This window comes from Falco peregrinus, chromosome 4 (genome assembly GCF_023634155.1).
Source record: "Falco peregrinus isolate bFalPer1 chromosome 4, bFalPer1.pri, whole genome shotgun sequence".
Classification (NCBI taxonomy): Eukaryota; Metazoa; Chordata; class Aves; order Falconiformes; family Falconidae; genus Falco; species Falco peregrinus.
The window spans coordinates 19,539,241-19,556,328 of record NC_073724.1 but is presented as its reverse complement, the minus strand read 5'-3'; the positions used below and the strand labels follow the sequence as shown (position 1 = coordinate 19,556,328).

The following is a 17,088-nucleotide window of genomic DNA, read 5'->3' as shown; positions in this document are numbered from 1 at the left end:
TGTAGCTATTCACAGATCCTGCAAAACGATAATGAAGCATCCCTCCAAGTGATGCAGAGTAGGATACTTCGTGTCAAAATGGAGCTTAAGGATGAGGGTGGTTGTGATTTTCTGTTTTCTTTGTTGAAATGTTTGGTGAAGGATCTTGTGAGGATTGGTGGATGGTGTGAAGATAGCATGCTAGCAATGCAAAGTTGTCTCTGTTAGATGTGATGGCTATCCGTGGGTGTAAAAACTAAGTTCAGAATGTGGATTGAATGGAATTTTTAATGACTCCATATGTGTGATGTTTGTATTCAATACCAAAATAACTGGTCTGTGACCTCCAGAAGAAGGGAATCTGCACAAACACTGCGGAAAGACAGTCAAATGTTTTATATACTTCTCGCCTCTTGAACACTTCCTAGATGGAAAAAACATTACATTACTAAAAGACTTTGGGGTCAGCAGTGTAAGAGGTAGCCGTTAGATCCTGGATTTGTCCTCACAGGAAATTATATCAATATGGCTAACCTGCTAAAATTACATGTTTTAAGTGGATTTCCTTCTGCAGAGAAACCTGCATATTCAGTAAGCATGGAAGTGATCATGGTCTTAGTTCTTCATGATCACCAAATTTTGTTCTCCACTCAATGGTGCAAAACTCTCTTGTTTTTACTGTGTGTGCCAAGTAAAAGGAAAATCTTTTACTTAGGTAAAATTGTTATGGAGTGACTTTAGAGTAGTTGTAGGAGGAGTTAATCTGTATTTTGCAACATAGTAATTTGTGGAAAATGAAGTTAGTCTGTATTAAATTGGTAGAGGATGTTGTCTGTTTAAAGTGCAAGATGCATATTGTAAACCCTGGCTGTGGTGAGTATAGTGAAGAGCTTGGACGCATTGCCGGTAAGTTACAGGCTGGGATGCAGTTTCCTTTAGGAAACTGGAGTCTGTGGTGCAGAACTGAGAGTGAGGTGAGTGCAAAGACTCGCTGCAGATCACATTTGTACTCTTGCAGTGTGGTTTTGGCTAGTTGACCTGAGATACAATTTCACATTTGGCTTTAGCCAGTCAGCTGTTGCTGCGAAGTTGAGCTGAGCCTCATGCAAGTATAATCCTGTCTGAAAGTATCCCAGAAAGATTATTTGATTTCAAGTTGTGTGTGGATCAAGCTGGCAGCTTGGTTCTGCAGGTATCTGAGGTTGTGGAAGGTGAAGATGGGAACCACACTGAACAGCAGAATGGTCTCTAGAGCAATGTGCAACTTCATTCCTAGCACAAGGGAGCAACCTTTTGGATTTGTGGAATGCAGAGATATCCGCTGCCAAAAAAAAAAAAAAGTGAACTTCAGCTGCAGAACGCTAAGGGGCAAAAATGCTAACACTGATTTGAGTCCAGAAAAAACTGCATTTTATGTTTGGGTTTCTTGTAGTCAGTCCCAGGACATTTGAATTAATAAGATGTTTACTGTGTCGGTGGGAGAGCATCAGGCTTGAAAGGCTGTGTCAGAGAAGACCGTTTGATACATGACTCCAGTAGATATAAGTTCTGAAGGTACTGTTAGAAGTCTGAAGTGCATCCTATATAGCATCCCTAAAAAAGCTAATCATTCTGAAAACAGCAAGCATCAAGCATGGAGGTAACATCAGCTGAAAATGCTACCAGATGGGGACTCATCTCAAAACTAATGAGGGTGAACAGCTGAAAGAGCAATGTCTTTAAACAGTTCCTTTCCCAGTCTTGTTGATTGTATTGTCCTTGCCTCATCATTTTTTGGTTGTGTGCACCATAGTTACTGACAGTTCATACATGTGCCTCTGAGCTGCTGGTCAAGTGTGTGCCAAAGCACATGAAAAAACTGACCTTGAATTCAGCAGGAGGATTTGTCTGGTTTTGTCATGAAATGGAGGGTGAAACCTGAGGAGTGATTGATGATAACTGAACAGGCTAATGAATGAATCCAGTCCACTAACTGCTTTGCAGGGTATGGAGCCAGAAATCTGAATACACTGTGAATCCAAACCAAGACTGTCTAGCCAAAGAGAAAATGGCATTAATGGAAAATTCAGCTCTGATGCCCTGGCTATATTTCTCTCTGTGGGTTTCCTAGTAAACTAAAAGTACATTTGATGCAATTGTGTTGTCATTGGGAGAATAAGTCATAACCTTACTGTTGACTTAAGTCATCTTACAAAAAGGCAGGTTTTTCTGGAGTTCTCAAAGTATTTTTAAGAACCCACTTCCCCAGCCAGCTTCAAATTATGTGGTTTGCTATTAGTATGTTTATTACAAAAGTAGATTTTGAATATTTAAAGTGCTGGTTTCTTTCTCTAAAGTTGTAAGGACAGAGTTTGGGTTTAAATTGAAAAATAAATTAGGCTTTTTTATTGAAGTGCATGTCTTCTGCACTCAGCTAGGAAAGTTACCGTAAGTCTGGTATGTATAGATAGACTTATTGATATATGTGTGTGCAAAAAATATTTTCGATGTGCTGTTTAATCGCTTGGGCGTATTGCCTTGTACTTAAATTTGAACATTTCCCAAGATTTTTTTTTACTTCTGGCAGACCACTTGAAGCAGCACAGGATTTCATTTTACTCCTGGATGTCTAGAAGTCCATGACCAGTCTTTGCCTGCAGATCAGTTATCATAGGAGTACAGTGAGTCTGGCACTGCCGGTGTCATCAGACTGATGATGGATGTGGCACACAGTTCTCCATGAGTGACGAAATCCTGTTCCACTGGGAAACTCCTGTTCTGTATGTGTACAAATTGTGTGACGCTTGTGTTCAAGCAGTGGGCTCTTCAGGGGAGCCAAAGAAAAACTTCCTCAGGGCTCAGAAGGTCCCAGAGCTGTGGACCAGGGGGAAGCTGGAAGGCTGTGTGAGAAGTATCATAATGTACATGCTCCTTTGGAGGAGGCTTTCCTTGTAGGATAGAAAGATACAGGACTAGGGGAACATTTGGTCTGGGCTACTAGGGTAGTCATTACATTCTTATACATGCCTAGAAAATCAGCTGTTTTCAGTGCCGTTCTACCTAAAACTAGAAAAGTCTGGGAATCCTTTATGTGAGTAGCTTCTGTACTGGACCAAAAACTTTAAATGCAGGGTTTTTTCACAGGTTATGCAGATGATTGCCCAGTGCCAGTGTCAAAGGCATGCTTCAGAGTACCACTCAGGGCAGGAAGGGAGGCAAGGAGTGTACAGAGATGAAATTCCATCATTCACGGTCTACTAGAAAATAAATTTAGGCAAAACCAAATATTTGTACTGTTGTTCTGTTCTCAGAAGCACTGTCATGAAGGCTGCCCAGAAACTTTGATCCTTATCCCTGATTCCTGATGCAGCTTAACTGCACTGCTATACTTTGTTGCCTTTGAAAATGGGGTGCAGCTGTTCAGTTTCCAGTGTCAAAACACTGTATTGTTTCATCCTGCTTGATGGCCTTACTACAGAAAAGGAGGATTAGTGGCAGCTGGAACCAATATGCCTCTATTTTTTAAAACAGTTGGAAATTTTCCCCTTCATTTTGCAAATTAAATAGAGGAATTCAAACCCATCATTCTCCGTGAGCAGACGTGATTCTATAATTTGCTTATATTCCCTCTTTCACGTGCATGTCAAGTTTTGCTGGATTTATGTCTCTCTGTTTAATCTTTGTTGGTAAGCGAGGCGTATTCTCTGTGGGAGGCCAGTGGCAGGGGGCAAAGAGAAGCAGAAAAGAAATCCAGATCCTAGTGGTGAAATAAAGGGTTTCAGAGCAAGGAAACATACAGGAAAACTTTGAAAGGTAATTAATTAACCTCTTTACTTTGCACATAAAGTGAGCATATAATCATTAAAATCAGTTTAAAATGCTTGTCTTCTAATTTGGCACTACTTTACTGAAATAGAAGTTATTGCTGAACAGAGCAGGATCATTAAGATCAACCCTAGCATGTACATTAATCCAGTTGAATTTTTTTGCCATTTTTTTTTCTTGTTGCCTTCAGAAATTGCCCTGGTACCTTTGTGCTATGGGAGCAGTGTCTGTTGGTACAGAGGGAGTGCAGTGTGGGCTGAAACTAGCTGAGTTTGGCTGTGAGGACATGGAAGAGGGATCTGCACAGGGGCCCTTACTCAGTGCCTCTGCGTTCGGGATTCTTGAAGCCTTTCCTGAGTCCAGCCAGATTACTGTGGAAATACGCAGTTGGAGGCAGGCCAAAGCATTGCTGCTGCGCTAGTGATAAAAATTCTCCTGTGCAGCAGGAAAGAGCAGTCCAGCTGTAATACTCCACCCTTTAGCTCTGCTCCTCCAAAGCCCTAAACGTACAGCTGTGGAATTTCTCACATACACTTCATTCTGTAGGGTTTTTTTGAAGTAGCATGGATTTCAGCTCAGCTTTTAAACTAAGTCAGACTTCAAGAAACATGGTCGCCTGTCTCCATTTTCTAGCAGCTTCTGAAACTTTTATGTGAATAAAACCAAACTCCCAGTCTGTGGGCTTGAGCAGATGGTATAGTCATACACCTAGGCTTGCCAGTAGGCTTTTTATATGGGTTTTGTGAACAAAAGACGGAAGAGGCCATTCCAAACAGGTATTATGTTCTGCAAAACCCTGGCAGGTTCATTATATCTAAATTGCAAAGTTTTAAAAGAGTAAGCAGAAACAAAATTTGTCTTAATTTGTCAAAGTTGAGTAAGTTCAAATCCTGAAAAGCAAATAATGAGATAGAATCAAATACTGGTTTCATTTTATTCTGCCTCAGGAAAAGTCCATGAGATGGTAGGCAAAGGGAAGTTTTGAGCACCATTATAGCCATTTATTTGTGATGCGTGGGGTAACGTGTTCTCTTATAAATTAGCAGAAATTAGGAGAAGGCATCTTTTAGCTCCACACGAATGGTAGCTGGATGAGGGTTTAGTTGTGCCTCACCCATAAGTAAAAGTCTTGCATTTATCCTAGCCAACCTTTCCTGAATGCTCCTAAAATGAGCTGCTACTACTGTGTGAAACATGACCTGCAAGTTCATAACAGCAGGTAAAATATATACCTAGTATGGTACACAAGGTATTCCTAGGTGAATGAAAAGAAGCAATTGTTGCACATCTCAAAAGCAGTAATCAGAAAGGACTGGTGATTGATTTTTCTCTGAAAGCAAGATTAAATAGCACAATACAGCATTGTGAAACCTTTCTCTCTGATGCAGAGAGAATTTTGATCAAAATTATAAGCCAGCTCAGAATTTCCTGTGGAATTTTCATGGCATAGAGATGGGAAGCTGTATTTGAAATACTTAGAAGTACTTTAATGTGATTTTTGTGGTGTTTCTCTGTAGTAAGTACTTCAGATTTCCATGAGGAGAGGAGAGTATAAGTTACATTTTAGCAATCCAAACTGCGTTTGATGTTTCCATTTTTCAAGCTCAGTGAAAATGCAATTTCATTACTCCCTTATCTGAAATAGTAGACTGGGATCAATGTGGAGTTCATGGGGGGCATCTTCATGCACAGATATTCATATTTATATTAATGTCTCTCTGTGTGTCATTATATATATTACTTGCTAGAAGCCATTTTAAGGGGGCATTTTAGATCTCATATATGATTCCTTTAAGGGGGTGACCTTATCTCGGTGCTGATGCCACCTGAAATAAAGGCACTGGATTACAGTCAGCGGGTCTGGAACTCAGCACCAGGTAGCCAAGGAGCCATCAGCATTTTCTGCTTCATTCGAGTTTGTGTGTTGTACAGCGGGAAACCTGATAACCAGCTGTCAGGACTACCTGGGTGAACTATCAAACCAGGGGGCTGGTTGCAGTACAGGTCCTTAAACCTGCCCTGGGGCATATGTACACACACACACTTTTTATTACCTATTTATTTATTTATTTTTCTTTCTCAGAAATAATAGTCTTCCAAATAAAGACAAGGCATATTCTCTACAGGTTTTGGTAGAAAATTAGCTTGTAATGGTGCATTGTCAACCTAGGCAGTCGGTATAGACCACATACGTAGTCTGTGAACCTGTCTACTTTGTACCAAATATATTGAATACGTGCAAGTCCAAACATACTCATGAAAACTACATTAAATAATATTTTAACAATGTTCTCCAGCATAAACAGGATTTTAAACTGACAACTGAAATACCCACAGACATGAGTACAGCTGTTGGCCTGTCACAGCAGCTTGTGAGAGGGCTGCAATCGATCTGTGCTTAGTTTTAGATAAAAAACGGGTGTTTGAATCTGCTGAGAAGGGGGAGCTTTGGAGTGAGTTTCGTGGAAGCAAGTGGCTTGACAGTGTGTGCTTGAAGCAGTCGGGAAGAGCGTGTCGTGGTAGCATTCACACTGCTTCACCCTGCATTGCCGGCTGTGCACCTTGTTAGAAGCGTTTGTGTCTTTTTTTTCTGCATTTGCCTGAGTCATGAGTGTGTGCCGTAAGACTGTGAATTTAAGCTTCTTGCCAGCCAGTCCAGGGTTTTGGAGTACTCTCTAGCCAATATTATTCCTAACTAAACGGCACTGGTAATGAAATAATACGCATTCTGAATTTGGTGCTGGATCCTGTTGCTTAGGAAGTCACTGGCTGGTCTTGATGCTGACAGTCCCCAGCAGCGTCAGCCAGGGTAACTGAAAACATGGGGATAACAGAAGTCATGTTGGAAGTATTCTGGTCGCTTTCAGAGGAAGACCAAAATAACCAAGCCAACAAAACCTGCACATACAACTGAAAATAGTGGAATTATTTCATGAGGCTTAGGTAGCCTCTGGTGGCCGACACAAGGTTGTTGCTCTGCAACATGGTTTTTGTTAAGGTGACTACAGACCTGAACGCACTGAGTTTTCCCTGGCAGAACATGCAGCAGATTTCAAGAGCTAAACCCAGCATTTTTTTAATGAAGTTTGGCAAGAAGTGCCAAGCGGGCCCTGGGATGTGTCAGCCGTTCTGCCATAGGCAGTGTCAGAGCTGAGGCCTTGGGAGCTTAATTTAGCTGATTTTGGAAACTTAAATGAAAGCGGTGCAATTTTCAGCAAATTATAACTTAATCTGAAGGTTCCTGCCTAGGGTGGATGTAACTGACAGCTGTGGATACACCGGCTTCAGACAGGGTCTGACTGCATGTCCTAAGCCTGTGGAGCCTTCCCTCACCCTGTGCTTGCCCGGTGGAGAGTTGTCATTGCCATCACCAGCTCTGACAGCTTCACCTTCGGCCACAGCCCTAAGGCCAGCAGCAGTAGCATTGCAGAGTTCTTAGGAAAGTTGGAGGTTGGACCTGATTCAGTGTGGCTGGGACTTCCAGCGAGGAAGCAGAGCTGATCTAGCATACCGCAAACGTTCAGGGATACCGCCACCTTTGGGTTTGGTTTTTTTGATCAGTGCGGAAACGAACCCGCTATATTACCTTAACGGCTGAGGCAGAGCATGATTCCTAAGGGTAACAATAAAGAAATTTTTAGTGATAACAAGTCTATGTGCTAGGACTTCTAACCCATTTCAGCTTCCACTTCAGGAGAGCCTGGGTACATACATATCTTAGGTGTTGATGTTCAGGGAATCCTGTCGTTTCCGTAGGTGCCTGCATCCAGCCTAGGAACTTGTGCGCAGCACGGTGCCTTGCTGACCGGGAGGGCCTTGGGCAGGTGACTGGGTGCTTCACAAGGATTTTTAGCTTTGAATCATTTGCTGTTAGAGTAATGTCACAAGCTTTTAGGCAGTGTGAGATCACTAGATCAATAGTTACCATGAGGGTTAAAACGTGCATATGGCTAGTTTTAAAAACAAAACACTGAAACTCTCTCTAGGCTTGTATACCTGTATGCAGTGAGTTATTAGTGGTAGGTTTGGGGATATTTTTTGCTTGAGAAAAAGCAAAGTCTCTGCCCCTATAAGGAAACACCTTGCATTTAATATTCTTTCTGCATTGTCTGAAACTTGAATTATGGTTTTCTGCTGCCATCACAGGGAGATTTCTTGACCAGGCATGCTAGAGGCATGTATATCCATTTCTCCTTTATAGTCATAAGTTTAGGACATTCCTCAATGTTAGAAAAGGCACGGAAGGTGGGCTGCCAGTTTGCCCAAGTGATAACTTCTGTTAGTGGCATTTGACAGGTATTTTCAATATTGCTATCCTATTAACAAATCTACTTGAGACTCTTAATGTAAAAGTTTCATTGACGTATTGCAGTGTATACAAATACACTTAGGGAAAACAAAAACTGTACCCTTCCGGTGTTAGACATGACACTTAAATTGGAACATCTCTTGAAGAAATAGAAATTAATCCTTTCCTCTCTAGTCTGCCCTAACCTGCTGCCTTGATGTGTCTTGGGGTAATGGAAAGCTAACTTGTCAGGAAAGGTAATGACATTGTCTATCTTCAAAATTTTCTTATTATTAAACTTCATGGTATTCTAGCCTTTGTTCCTGTAAAGCTTACCATTGGCATTGGCCATTATTGCAGTGCTGTGAGGATTACTTACTTTCCAGTATTTGTCCACAGTTTCTTGCAGCTTCATCCCAGGGTGCTTGGCTTTGGGGGCTTGGGGTTGTTTTCCTCATGAATGAATCTTCAGTCCTGGAGCCACTAAGTTTAATCCTCTGGCAGGCAATGGCTTCACATCTATTTCTGTCTGACAGATCTTCTTCAAATAACCTTTGGTTTACTTTCCTCAGACGTTTTTAAATCTGTTGCTTCTCTTAAACTGAAGAGATTCTGAAATGTTTGAGCTCCATAGCTTAGTATTCATCTCTCGTGTAAATGTTAAATTAGTTTAGGCTCTATATTTGTCTTTGAATCTAAGTCTTAAAACTTCCACTTCACCCACGGTTCTTCCTGCTTTGGAAAGCTGTGCATGGAGCCTCTGACGCTCACGTTGTCACTTCCCCACCCTGTTTCCTGTGTCCCTGCCAGTGCCCAGAGCAGCTGTTCACCTCTTCTGCTCGTTCTTTAATCTGCTGCACAATAAGGTCACCTTTCCCTTTCTTCTCACCTGGCTCAGCATCACGCTTTTCACTGCTTGGCAGCTTCAGGTGGGGTGCACAAAAGCACAGCAGCTTTGTGGCGGGGTCAGGATTTCCAGAATCCATCATGAACACTGAGTTAAAAATGGATGTCTTAGCCAAATGCTAGAGAACACTTCCCTGTTTTGGAACCGTATTATTGTACAGAATAGGAGGGTATGTAGAAATAAGTGTTTCTTAGTCTTCGCTGCTCTATCACCAGTGTGTGTATGTTTTCATGTTCCCTTCAGGTACAGACCTTTCCTTTGTTTGTATTCAGTTATGTGCCTTAAGGCATGTATGTAGTAGGTTTTACTAATTAAAATCACCTGCAGTATAGACATAGACTGAGATTTTTATAAAATCAGGCACCCAAGCTGAGTACCTTCAGAAGAACCACATAGGTGACCCTGTTTTCTTACGGCTTTTTAGTCAGTTGTGAATTCTGGATGTGTACTTTCTGTAGCTGAGCTCATTCCCTTCCTGATTCCTTTCTTCTTTCTTTTCTCCCTGGTGGCACAGCAGTAGTGACAAGACGGGAGCATCCTGAATTCTATTTATTGATTTATTGATTTTATTTTTACGTTTTGCTGCCTGATGATTCTTCCTTAGCCTAGATAGAGTAGTGCTTTCGTTCACATGGTCTGTGCAGCTGTTAGGCAGGTTACTTTTTGATGTGAATCTGAATGTGTACATTGTTTACTGTTGATAAATTCACCATGTGTAATCTTTTTTCTTGCTAAAGTTTAACTGTAGTTGACAGATGTTGGTACTGGTTGATTATTCAGCATAGTAGAGTGTATATTGGGAATCTTTGTAATGTTCCTGTTGGAGTCGGGAATCAGAAGGAGTCCACGTTTTGGGGGGTGATCTGGGGGGATTTTCCTGGTGGCGGTGAATGTTGCAAAATGGAGATTTTGTATCATGGGGGCTTCCTGAGTTGGGGGAGAGGAGAAGCAGAGTCTGATGGGGAGAATGGAAACAAAGCCCAAAAGAAATTGATGTTGGGTGTCTGTGAACTAGCAGGCTAAGATGGCACTTGCTGTCTTGTTGGGCCAATAGTAGAGCAGTTAGATAAGAAAACTCAACCAAACTCCCCCCTATGGTCAGGGAGGAAATCTGAACACCCTCCCCAGGGACCTTATCTGCTACCTACAACTACTATTTAGAGGTGCCTCCTACCAAATAGGTTGGGTGAGTGGATGTTGCTGATAGCAGTCAGACCTGCCTTCAGAAGACAGCTGCAGGCACTGACTGGCCAAGTGCTTTTAGTTTGGGATATGTCTCCAGTGCAAGGAAATAAAACATGTGGTGTTCTGAACCGATTCTTTTTTTCCCTATTTCTTCCCTGTAGCCTCGTCACGTATTCAACATGCTGAAGAAGTATGTGCGTGCTGAGCAGAAAGACAGACAGCATACTCTCAAACACTTTGAACATGTCCGCATGGTAGACCCGAAGAAAGCTGCCCAAATCAGATCTCAGGTAATCCCCGCTGAGGGTTAATGGTGTTGTATTTTTTCATAACTGTTGTGAAGTTTCTGTCAACCTGTTTTTTAAAAAAATACCTGACTCCTTTCTGTGGACAGCTTTGCATGCAAGAAAAAATAATCTGCTTTCTGGCAGAAGATTAAGGCAAAGCGGTGTAGGAATAGGGTGGGTTTAATTTGTCTTCTGCGAAGTGGAAAACGGGGTTTCTGTCTATCTAGACAGTGTGGTCAGTCGTGGGCATTTCCTGAGGAGCCCTCCAAGACGTTAATGCCCAGAGCCTTTATTACTGCTTTTGTAAATAATACCTCTGGGAAAATGTCAGTAATAGATTTAGTGACTACACGTAGTTACGCTTCCCTCAGCTGAGTGGCAGAACCAGAAGCAGTGCAGCCATCTGACTGCAACCAGCCTTTCTATAGTCGTTGCAGAGGTACTTGTGTCTATAAATGTGATTGCTGTGATGCCCTCAAGTTTAACATGTTCATTCAAAATAGGCACTGTAGTCCATAGCATTGTAACTGCTGAATGCTACTCCAGTCCTCAATATGTATGTTTTGGAACAACTTTCATGTTGGCTTTGTATATCGTGGAGGATGAGAAAGCAAGAAAAAACAATATTGAAGTTGTAGCTGGCTTTCCAAATGTCAATTAAAATTGTAGGCACAATGGATAAGCTGTAAAAAGTGTGCTGTAATCTGCAGATTCTGCTGCTGTTCCCTCTGCAGGTTACAAGAGGAAGCACTGTTTTTCCACAGTTTCTGAACTGGCTGGCATCACTAAAAGCCAAATCAAAACCATATACCTCCCTGAATGGCACAATTTACGTATTAGATTTCTCAAACATCTCTTCCAGTCAGACTTGTACATTGAGATCATTCTGTCTTGAAATTACTAGGGTTAGAAATGTGCAGTTTTAACAGTCTTCTGCAGTGATGGTTGTCTTTACTTTGTCTTAAACACTAAAGCATGTCCTTTTGCATCCAACATGACTTTTTAATTTCTAAACCACTGGATTATTTAATAACAAAAACCAGCGAAATTTTGCAGAATACAGGTTGTGTGGCAGCACAGGTGAAAAATGGAAACTGACATTTAGATACTAAACAATTCACTGTACTTCTTGTATATTGTCATAGGAATGAGTATTTCTATAGTACCTTTGCTTCTTGAATTGGTCAGAAGATTGGAGGAATGTGGGCTGGAAGATCTGTTTGTGAAATTTTTTTCAGTGGAAAATGGAAAACATTGTTTTGTTCAGAAGCATAAATAATGTATTTGGATTTGAAGAAGTCTACTGTTGTTCCATTAAAATTGCTATCTGCAGCCCATTTTCCTTTTAGCACCTAATTGCCCTGTCAGTTTTCTAAGTCTTTTAAGATGCACCTCAATTTCCCTTTCTATTGAAGAGAGGTGATACTTGTGGAGAGTACCCTGGGGGAGGCATATATCATGGGATGTCGTGACTCAACTCATAGCAGTGTGCATGAACCTGAGGCAATAGCGCTGTAATCGCATGAGACAATGCAGTAACGCATCTGAGTGGAAATATTTTTGTTTTCAGCTGACAATGCTTGCAGATGTTTTTACCAAGAAAATTGAAGGTTTTTATTCTAGAGAGCGCTATTTCTTTTGCAATATTAGAATAAGGGAAAAAAAACCCCTAACAGCTGAAACATTTTGATGCAGCAATCGTTGCGCCTCACTTGGTTTGTGTGTTATGTAAAAACTTACAGGTATGGGCAAAGGTAAATGTTGTCAAAAGGTAAATGAGGCTGTGGGTTTCTGCCACAATAGCTGCTTGGGTATATGCTCTGCCCCACAGCAAATGTAAACTCCTGCTTTAAATTTCTGCATTCCCACGGGATTTCAGGTAGTTGCTATGGAAGAGCTTCTAGAACACTATTTTTGTAGCAGCTGTGGGAGACATGAATTTTTGCAATGGATTTGACAGTTTCAGTACGCAGAGCATGCTGAAGTCTTAAACCTAACACAAGTGAAAACCGTCTTGCTCTCTATAACCTGTAACATTTGTGGTGTCAAATTAAAAGTAGTATTCCCCTCCTTAAAATGCTTTTATTTCCATAGGTTATGACACATCTACGTGTGATATATGAACGCATGAACCAGTCTCTCTCCTTCCTCTACAATGTGCCTGCTGTGGCAGAGGAGATCCAGGATGAAGTCGGTATGCAAACTGTTAATATAGAAAAAGGGAACTATTTCTGTGATGAGACGTTTTCACCAAAAGCTAAAATACAGCATCTTACTTCTCCTATCAATACGCTGTCCGAGCTGAAAAATAGGAGCGTAACCTTGCCAAAGTTCTTAAAATATAAATTAAATTAATGAATACTTGGAAGACAAAGCCCGTATAACCCGTGCAGTGACATCGTCACACGGTTGCAAATGTCTTCCCTGAAGTACATTAATTTACATTTGGAGCCCTCATGCTTTAGCAATGCAGCTATTGACAATGAGATTTAGCAAATCCTTCCAAGGTTTGAATATTTAATATACCTGGTGAGTATTTACATTATTTGCTATAGATATTTTGGAAATCCCCCAGCTAAAAAATTAGTTGCAGACCCAATCATTCGAGAAGAGTTTTAAGTATCAACTAGAAGTTGCTATGTTCGGCTTGGCAGTATCTTACGGTCATGCATTTAGTTCTTGGTTAGTTGGTCAGATGAGTATCTCCTGTTTTCACTGTTTTTCCAGTGCATAGGCTGAGCTGCAGATCAGTCAGACAGCAACAGTCCCATGTTTGCATCTTCCTCGAGTGCTGTCACAGCAAATAGCTGTGAGGGGGAATGGTCTTTCCTCCGGTTTAGGTTCCTGCTTCTGGCTGTGGCATTACTACAACAGAGAGATCTCCATCCACAGCACTTGGACTTCGCTATGAGCTGTGGTGTTGTAGCAAGGCAACTCAGCCTATATTAATTTCAGATACAGCCACAGCTCTAGACATCGTAATCCTAATGTACTTCTTTAAGAAAAATAATACATGGTTGAATGCAAAGGCTGGAGATGGGACAATCACTGTCTTTGGAACAGCTTTTTTTGCAAGATGTGATACTCTGCCAAATGGCAGTTAATGGATTAGTTTCACAAATAACCAGTTTCAGCTGACTAAATAAATTATTGATTTCTTTAAAACACAAGACAGGGAGGCATGCCATTGCAGTAGGATTAGGATGCATTTAGGACATGTGAAGGGTTTGGATAGGGAGTAGTGGCGGATTCATTTGCCCAAAGCACAGATTAGGAAGGAGATGTGCATTTACTTGTGAGGTAGCTTGAGAGTGCTGGCAATGAGATCAGGAAATTGAAGAAGGGGTTGGGAGGAAACAAAAAGATAGCAGAATTAGTAATTATCCTTCACCATGTGTTCTGCTCCCCAATTACAAGGCATAATCAACAGTCTCAGTCTGTAGTTGTAGATAGCCATTTGGGGGAAAGAAGCCCCCCACACTTTATTGATCATTTGAAAGCATATCATTTCTGTAGCAAAGGACATGCCGATAGGGTTAGTCCTCCAAGACGCTCAGTTTGTTTTCTTTCTGCACCACTACCATTCCCTTGGTTTTTTTGCTTGAAGTTTCAATTTCTTCTGTTCTTGGTAATGTTAATGCTTCTTGGTGAGGAGGACGTTCTTCTAAATTTTCTTCTTCCTCCTAAGCGGAGGGAATTTCAGAGGCTTTGAAGTGACATGGGAGCAAAAGTCTATTAACTGCTAGGTGGTTTACAAAAATCTGACTCCTAATCTCAAATGTAATATTAATTTTTAGGGGGAAAAAAAGAATGTAAAATTAGTAGGATATTATTTCCTAATAAGATGAGAGAAGCTAAGATATCTCAAAGGAAAAGTCTATCATAGTTTCTTGAGTACTTTTTCCCTACCTTGGGGTTTTTTTTTGTGGTTTTGGGTGTACTAAAAACTCTTCAAAGCCTTGCAGAGTTTAAAGCAATGAGAAGTAAGTTCTCATACTGGGAGTTACCAGGCAGCAAAAATTTAAAAAATCACTATCAGATCTGGGCTATACTAGCTAAAATACTTTTCAGTAATCAGAAGAAAGCCTATTCTCTTTCAGTATCAACATTCTTCTTGTGGTAACATTGGCTGTATACTTGGTTTCACATGCTGCTTTTAATGAAAGTTTGGTGAGATCATTCCCATCTGTTAAAGGAGACAGTATCCTAGCTTTGAGCACGGATCAGTCTGTTTCAAATTCCATTCTGAAATTATTGCATTTCTTAGTCTCTGTACTCTTCGTAAACCCATGGAAAAGGAAACCTACTGCAGCTGCAGCAGCCATGAAGTAAAATAGTAATAAAATTGCACGTTGTAACATTCCCAAGAAATATTGCAACTCTCATTAAAAAGACAAGTTTCATTAAATACCTTTTGTTAGAACCATTGACTTAGAAAGTCTGAATCAGTGGAAAAGGTGAAAAATAACCTAGATAAGAACATGTCACATACAGAGTATCTGAATAATAAATTACATGTAAGGAAGCATAGTTGGAAATAGTTCTTCTGTTAGGCTGGGATGCAAGTTGGATGACTATTGTTTTAGTTCAGGGTTTTTGTTCATTATACTTTTGGTTTCTAGTTCCTTGCTTTGCTGCAGAGAGTTCTTCATGAACAGTTTTCACATTGAGGAATGAATAATCTTTGCTTTAGAAGACACAGCTCTGGCAAAGATAGTTTTTCCCTAAATTGAACAAGTAGTTCTGTGAACAGCAAAATAAATGAGATCTAGTTTTCTGTGAATTGGTACTGTGGATTTAATTCCTCTTATATCTAATAAGGTGCTGGTTTTTACTAGATTTTCTCATTGCTAGAAATATTATGCCCTATTTTGCAGTTTCTCGATTATTAGCTGTGACAAATTTGAATCTCGGGTGTTGGTATTTAATTATTTTAATTTTTTTAGAAACTGAACTAGAAACACATTAGAATTTCCCTTATGTCTTCCTGAGAGTTTGCTACCGAAGGTTCATCTGTGAGAAACAGGTGGTGGTCTGTCATTGGAAAGTATGTGCTTGAAGATAAGGTGCACACTTCTAATTTGTCTGTTATTTTTTAAGTCTTTATGCTGAGCAATGAATTTTAATTTTATGAAATAGAATCTAGAGTTATTCCTGGGGCATAGCAGCTGCATAAGAGAATGTTTTCTTCAACAATCATTTGAGTTAATGCTTGGTGATCAGATGAATCACAATCCAGCAGTTGGATGTTTGGAGTTCCTTTAAAATACAGGATATGTTTGAAGTTCCTGCCTCAAAAGGCAGGTTTACAGCCATAGTTTTAGGGTGTGGAATCCAAAATACGAAATCCAGCTTCTACACTGAAAGCAGCTTTTTAAAACTTTTGGTTATTTTCAGAACTCCAGCAGAGATTGTGGAAGGAAGTTAGGGTAACATTTAAGAGTTGTAGTCCTTATCTGCGAGTGTTCATCACCAGTTGATGTCCGTTGGCTTAAATAGAAGGTGTCTTGGTTTGAGTATATAGATACATGGGAAGACCCACAGTACTCCAAAGGGTAGCAAGCAGCGCTTAGCTGAAGGGAGGATTTTTCTGCTGAACATTTGACCAGTGTGTAATGTGCAAGCAAATGCCCCGTTAGGGTGACAGGCGTGTATTGTAGCAGGAAATTACACGTGCGTAAGCAAGATACTGCTGGCTGTCTCTTACTGGGGCAGGGGAAAAAGTATCAGTGTTACAAGTTGCAGAAAGAGCTCTGTCTGACCATGACTGTTACCACAAAGCATGGAAACCGTAAGCAGGCTATTTGTGTAGAAGACCATGTAACATTCTGGCTGCAAATGATTCCTCGAGGGGCAGTGATGCAAATGTGCTACAAACCAGGCCACTTGGCAGCAGCAGATGCAGTACTTGGTCTTAAGTGGTATTTCTCACCAGCACTGCCCCATGAATAGGAGCATAGCACAAAAAAGTCTGAGAAGAGATACTTATTTGCAAACTGTAGGCGAGCAGTTTATTTGTTTACCTAGGTATCTGTACTCACATTTTCCCTCTGATAAATCTCATATACTATTTAATAAGTACAAAAGCTCAGAGACCAATGGTAGGCTTTAAGAGAAATCAGTAGTTCCTTTGACCACATCCTGCTTTAAATCCTTATTTGATTAGACTGCTTATCCATGTATGTAAGGCAATTTATTGCTAGGAGGGGCACAGCAGGCACAGCTTCTGAATCAGAAGCTACGTCAGATCTTTGTGCGTCAGTCAAATGAGCAGGCAGCGAGCTGAATTTTTATTTCTGTCTTTCCTGTTTCCAAACTGAGTCCCGAGTTCCATGTTTTCTAGCCCACCACTGATGAAACACTCAGCACTGCCTACCACAGCAGTATCGTAATAGCTCTGAAACATTCAGTTATGAGCAGTAAGTAAGACAATATGATTTCATTTGTCTCTTGACAAATAAAATCAAACTATTGTTATTTTATTATTCTGTTCCAGTGTGCATATCTTGTTCTTCTGCAGCATGTTCTGGAAGCCACACTCGCATTATGTAGCTGAGAGAGAGGATAAACAGAAAGAAGCAGACCCCAGATCACTGCTTGCATCCAAATGCATGTGGTGTGCTGTGGGTCATGTGCTG

At 40.7% G+C, this 17,088-nt stretch overlaps 1 protein-coding gene across 2 annotated transcripts in view; it reads left to right on the top strand.

The window, feature by feature from the left end:
- Positions 1-17,088, top strand: part of APP (amyloid beta precursor protein) — a 229,123-nt gene that overhangs the window by 167,033 nt on the left and 45,002 nt on the right. For both annotated transcript variants that reach the window (XM_055801199.1, XM_055801198.1), the window contains 2 exons: positions 10,325-10,453; positions 12,545-12,644. In XM_055801199.1, coding sequence (XP_055657174.1) covers positions 10,325-10,453; positions 12,545-12,644 — 229 coding nt within the window. The remainder of the gene's footprint in view (positions 1-10,324; positions 10,454-12,544; positions 12,645-17,088) is intronic.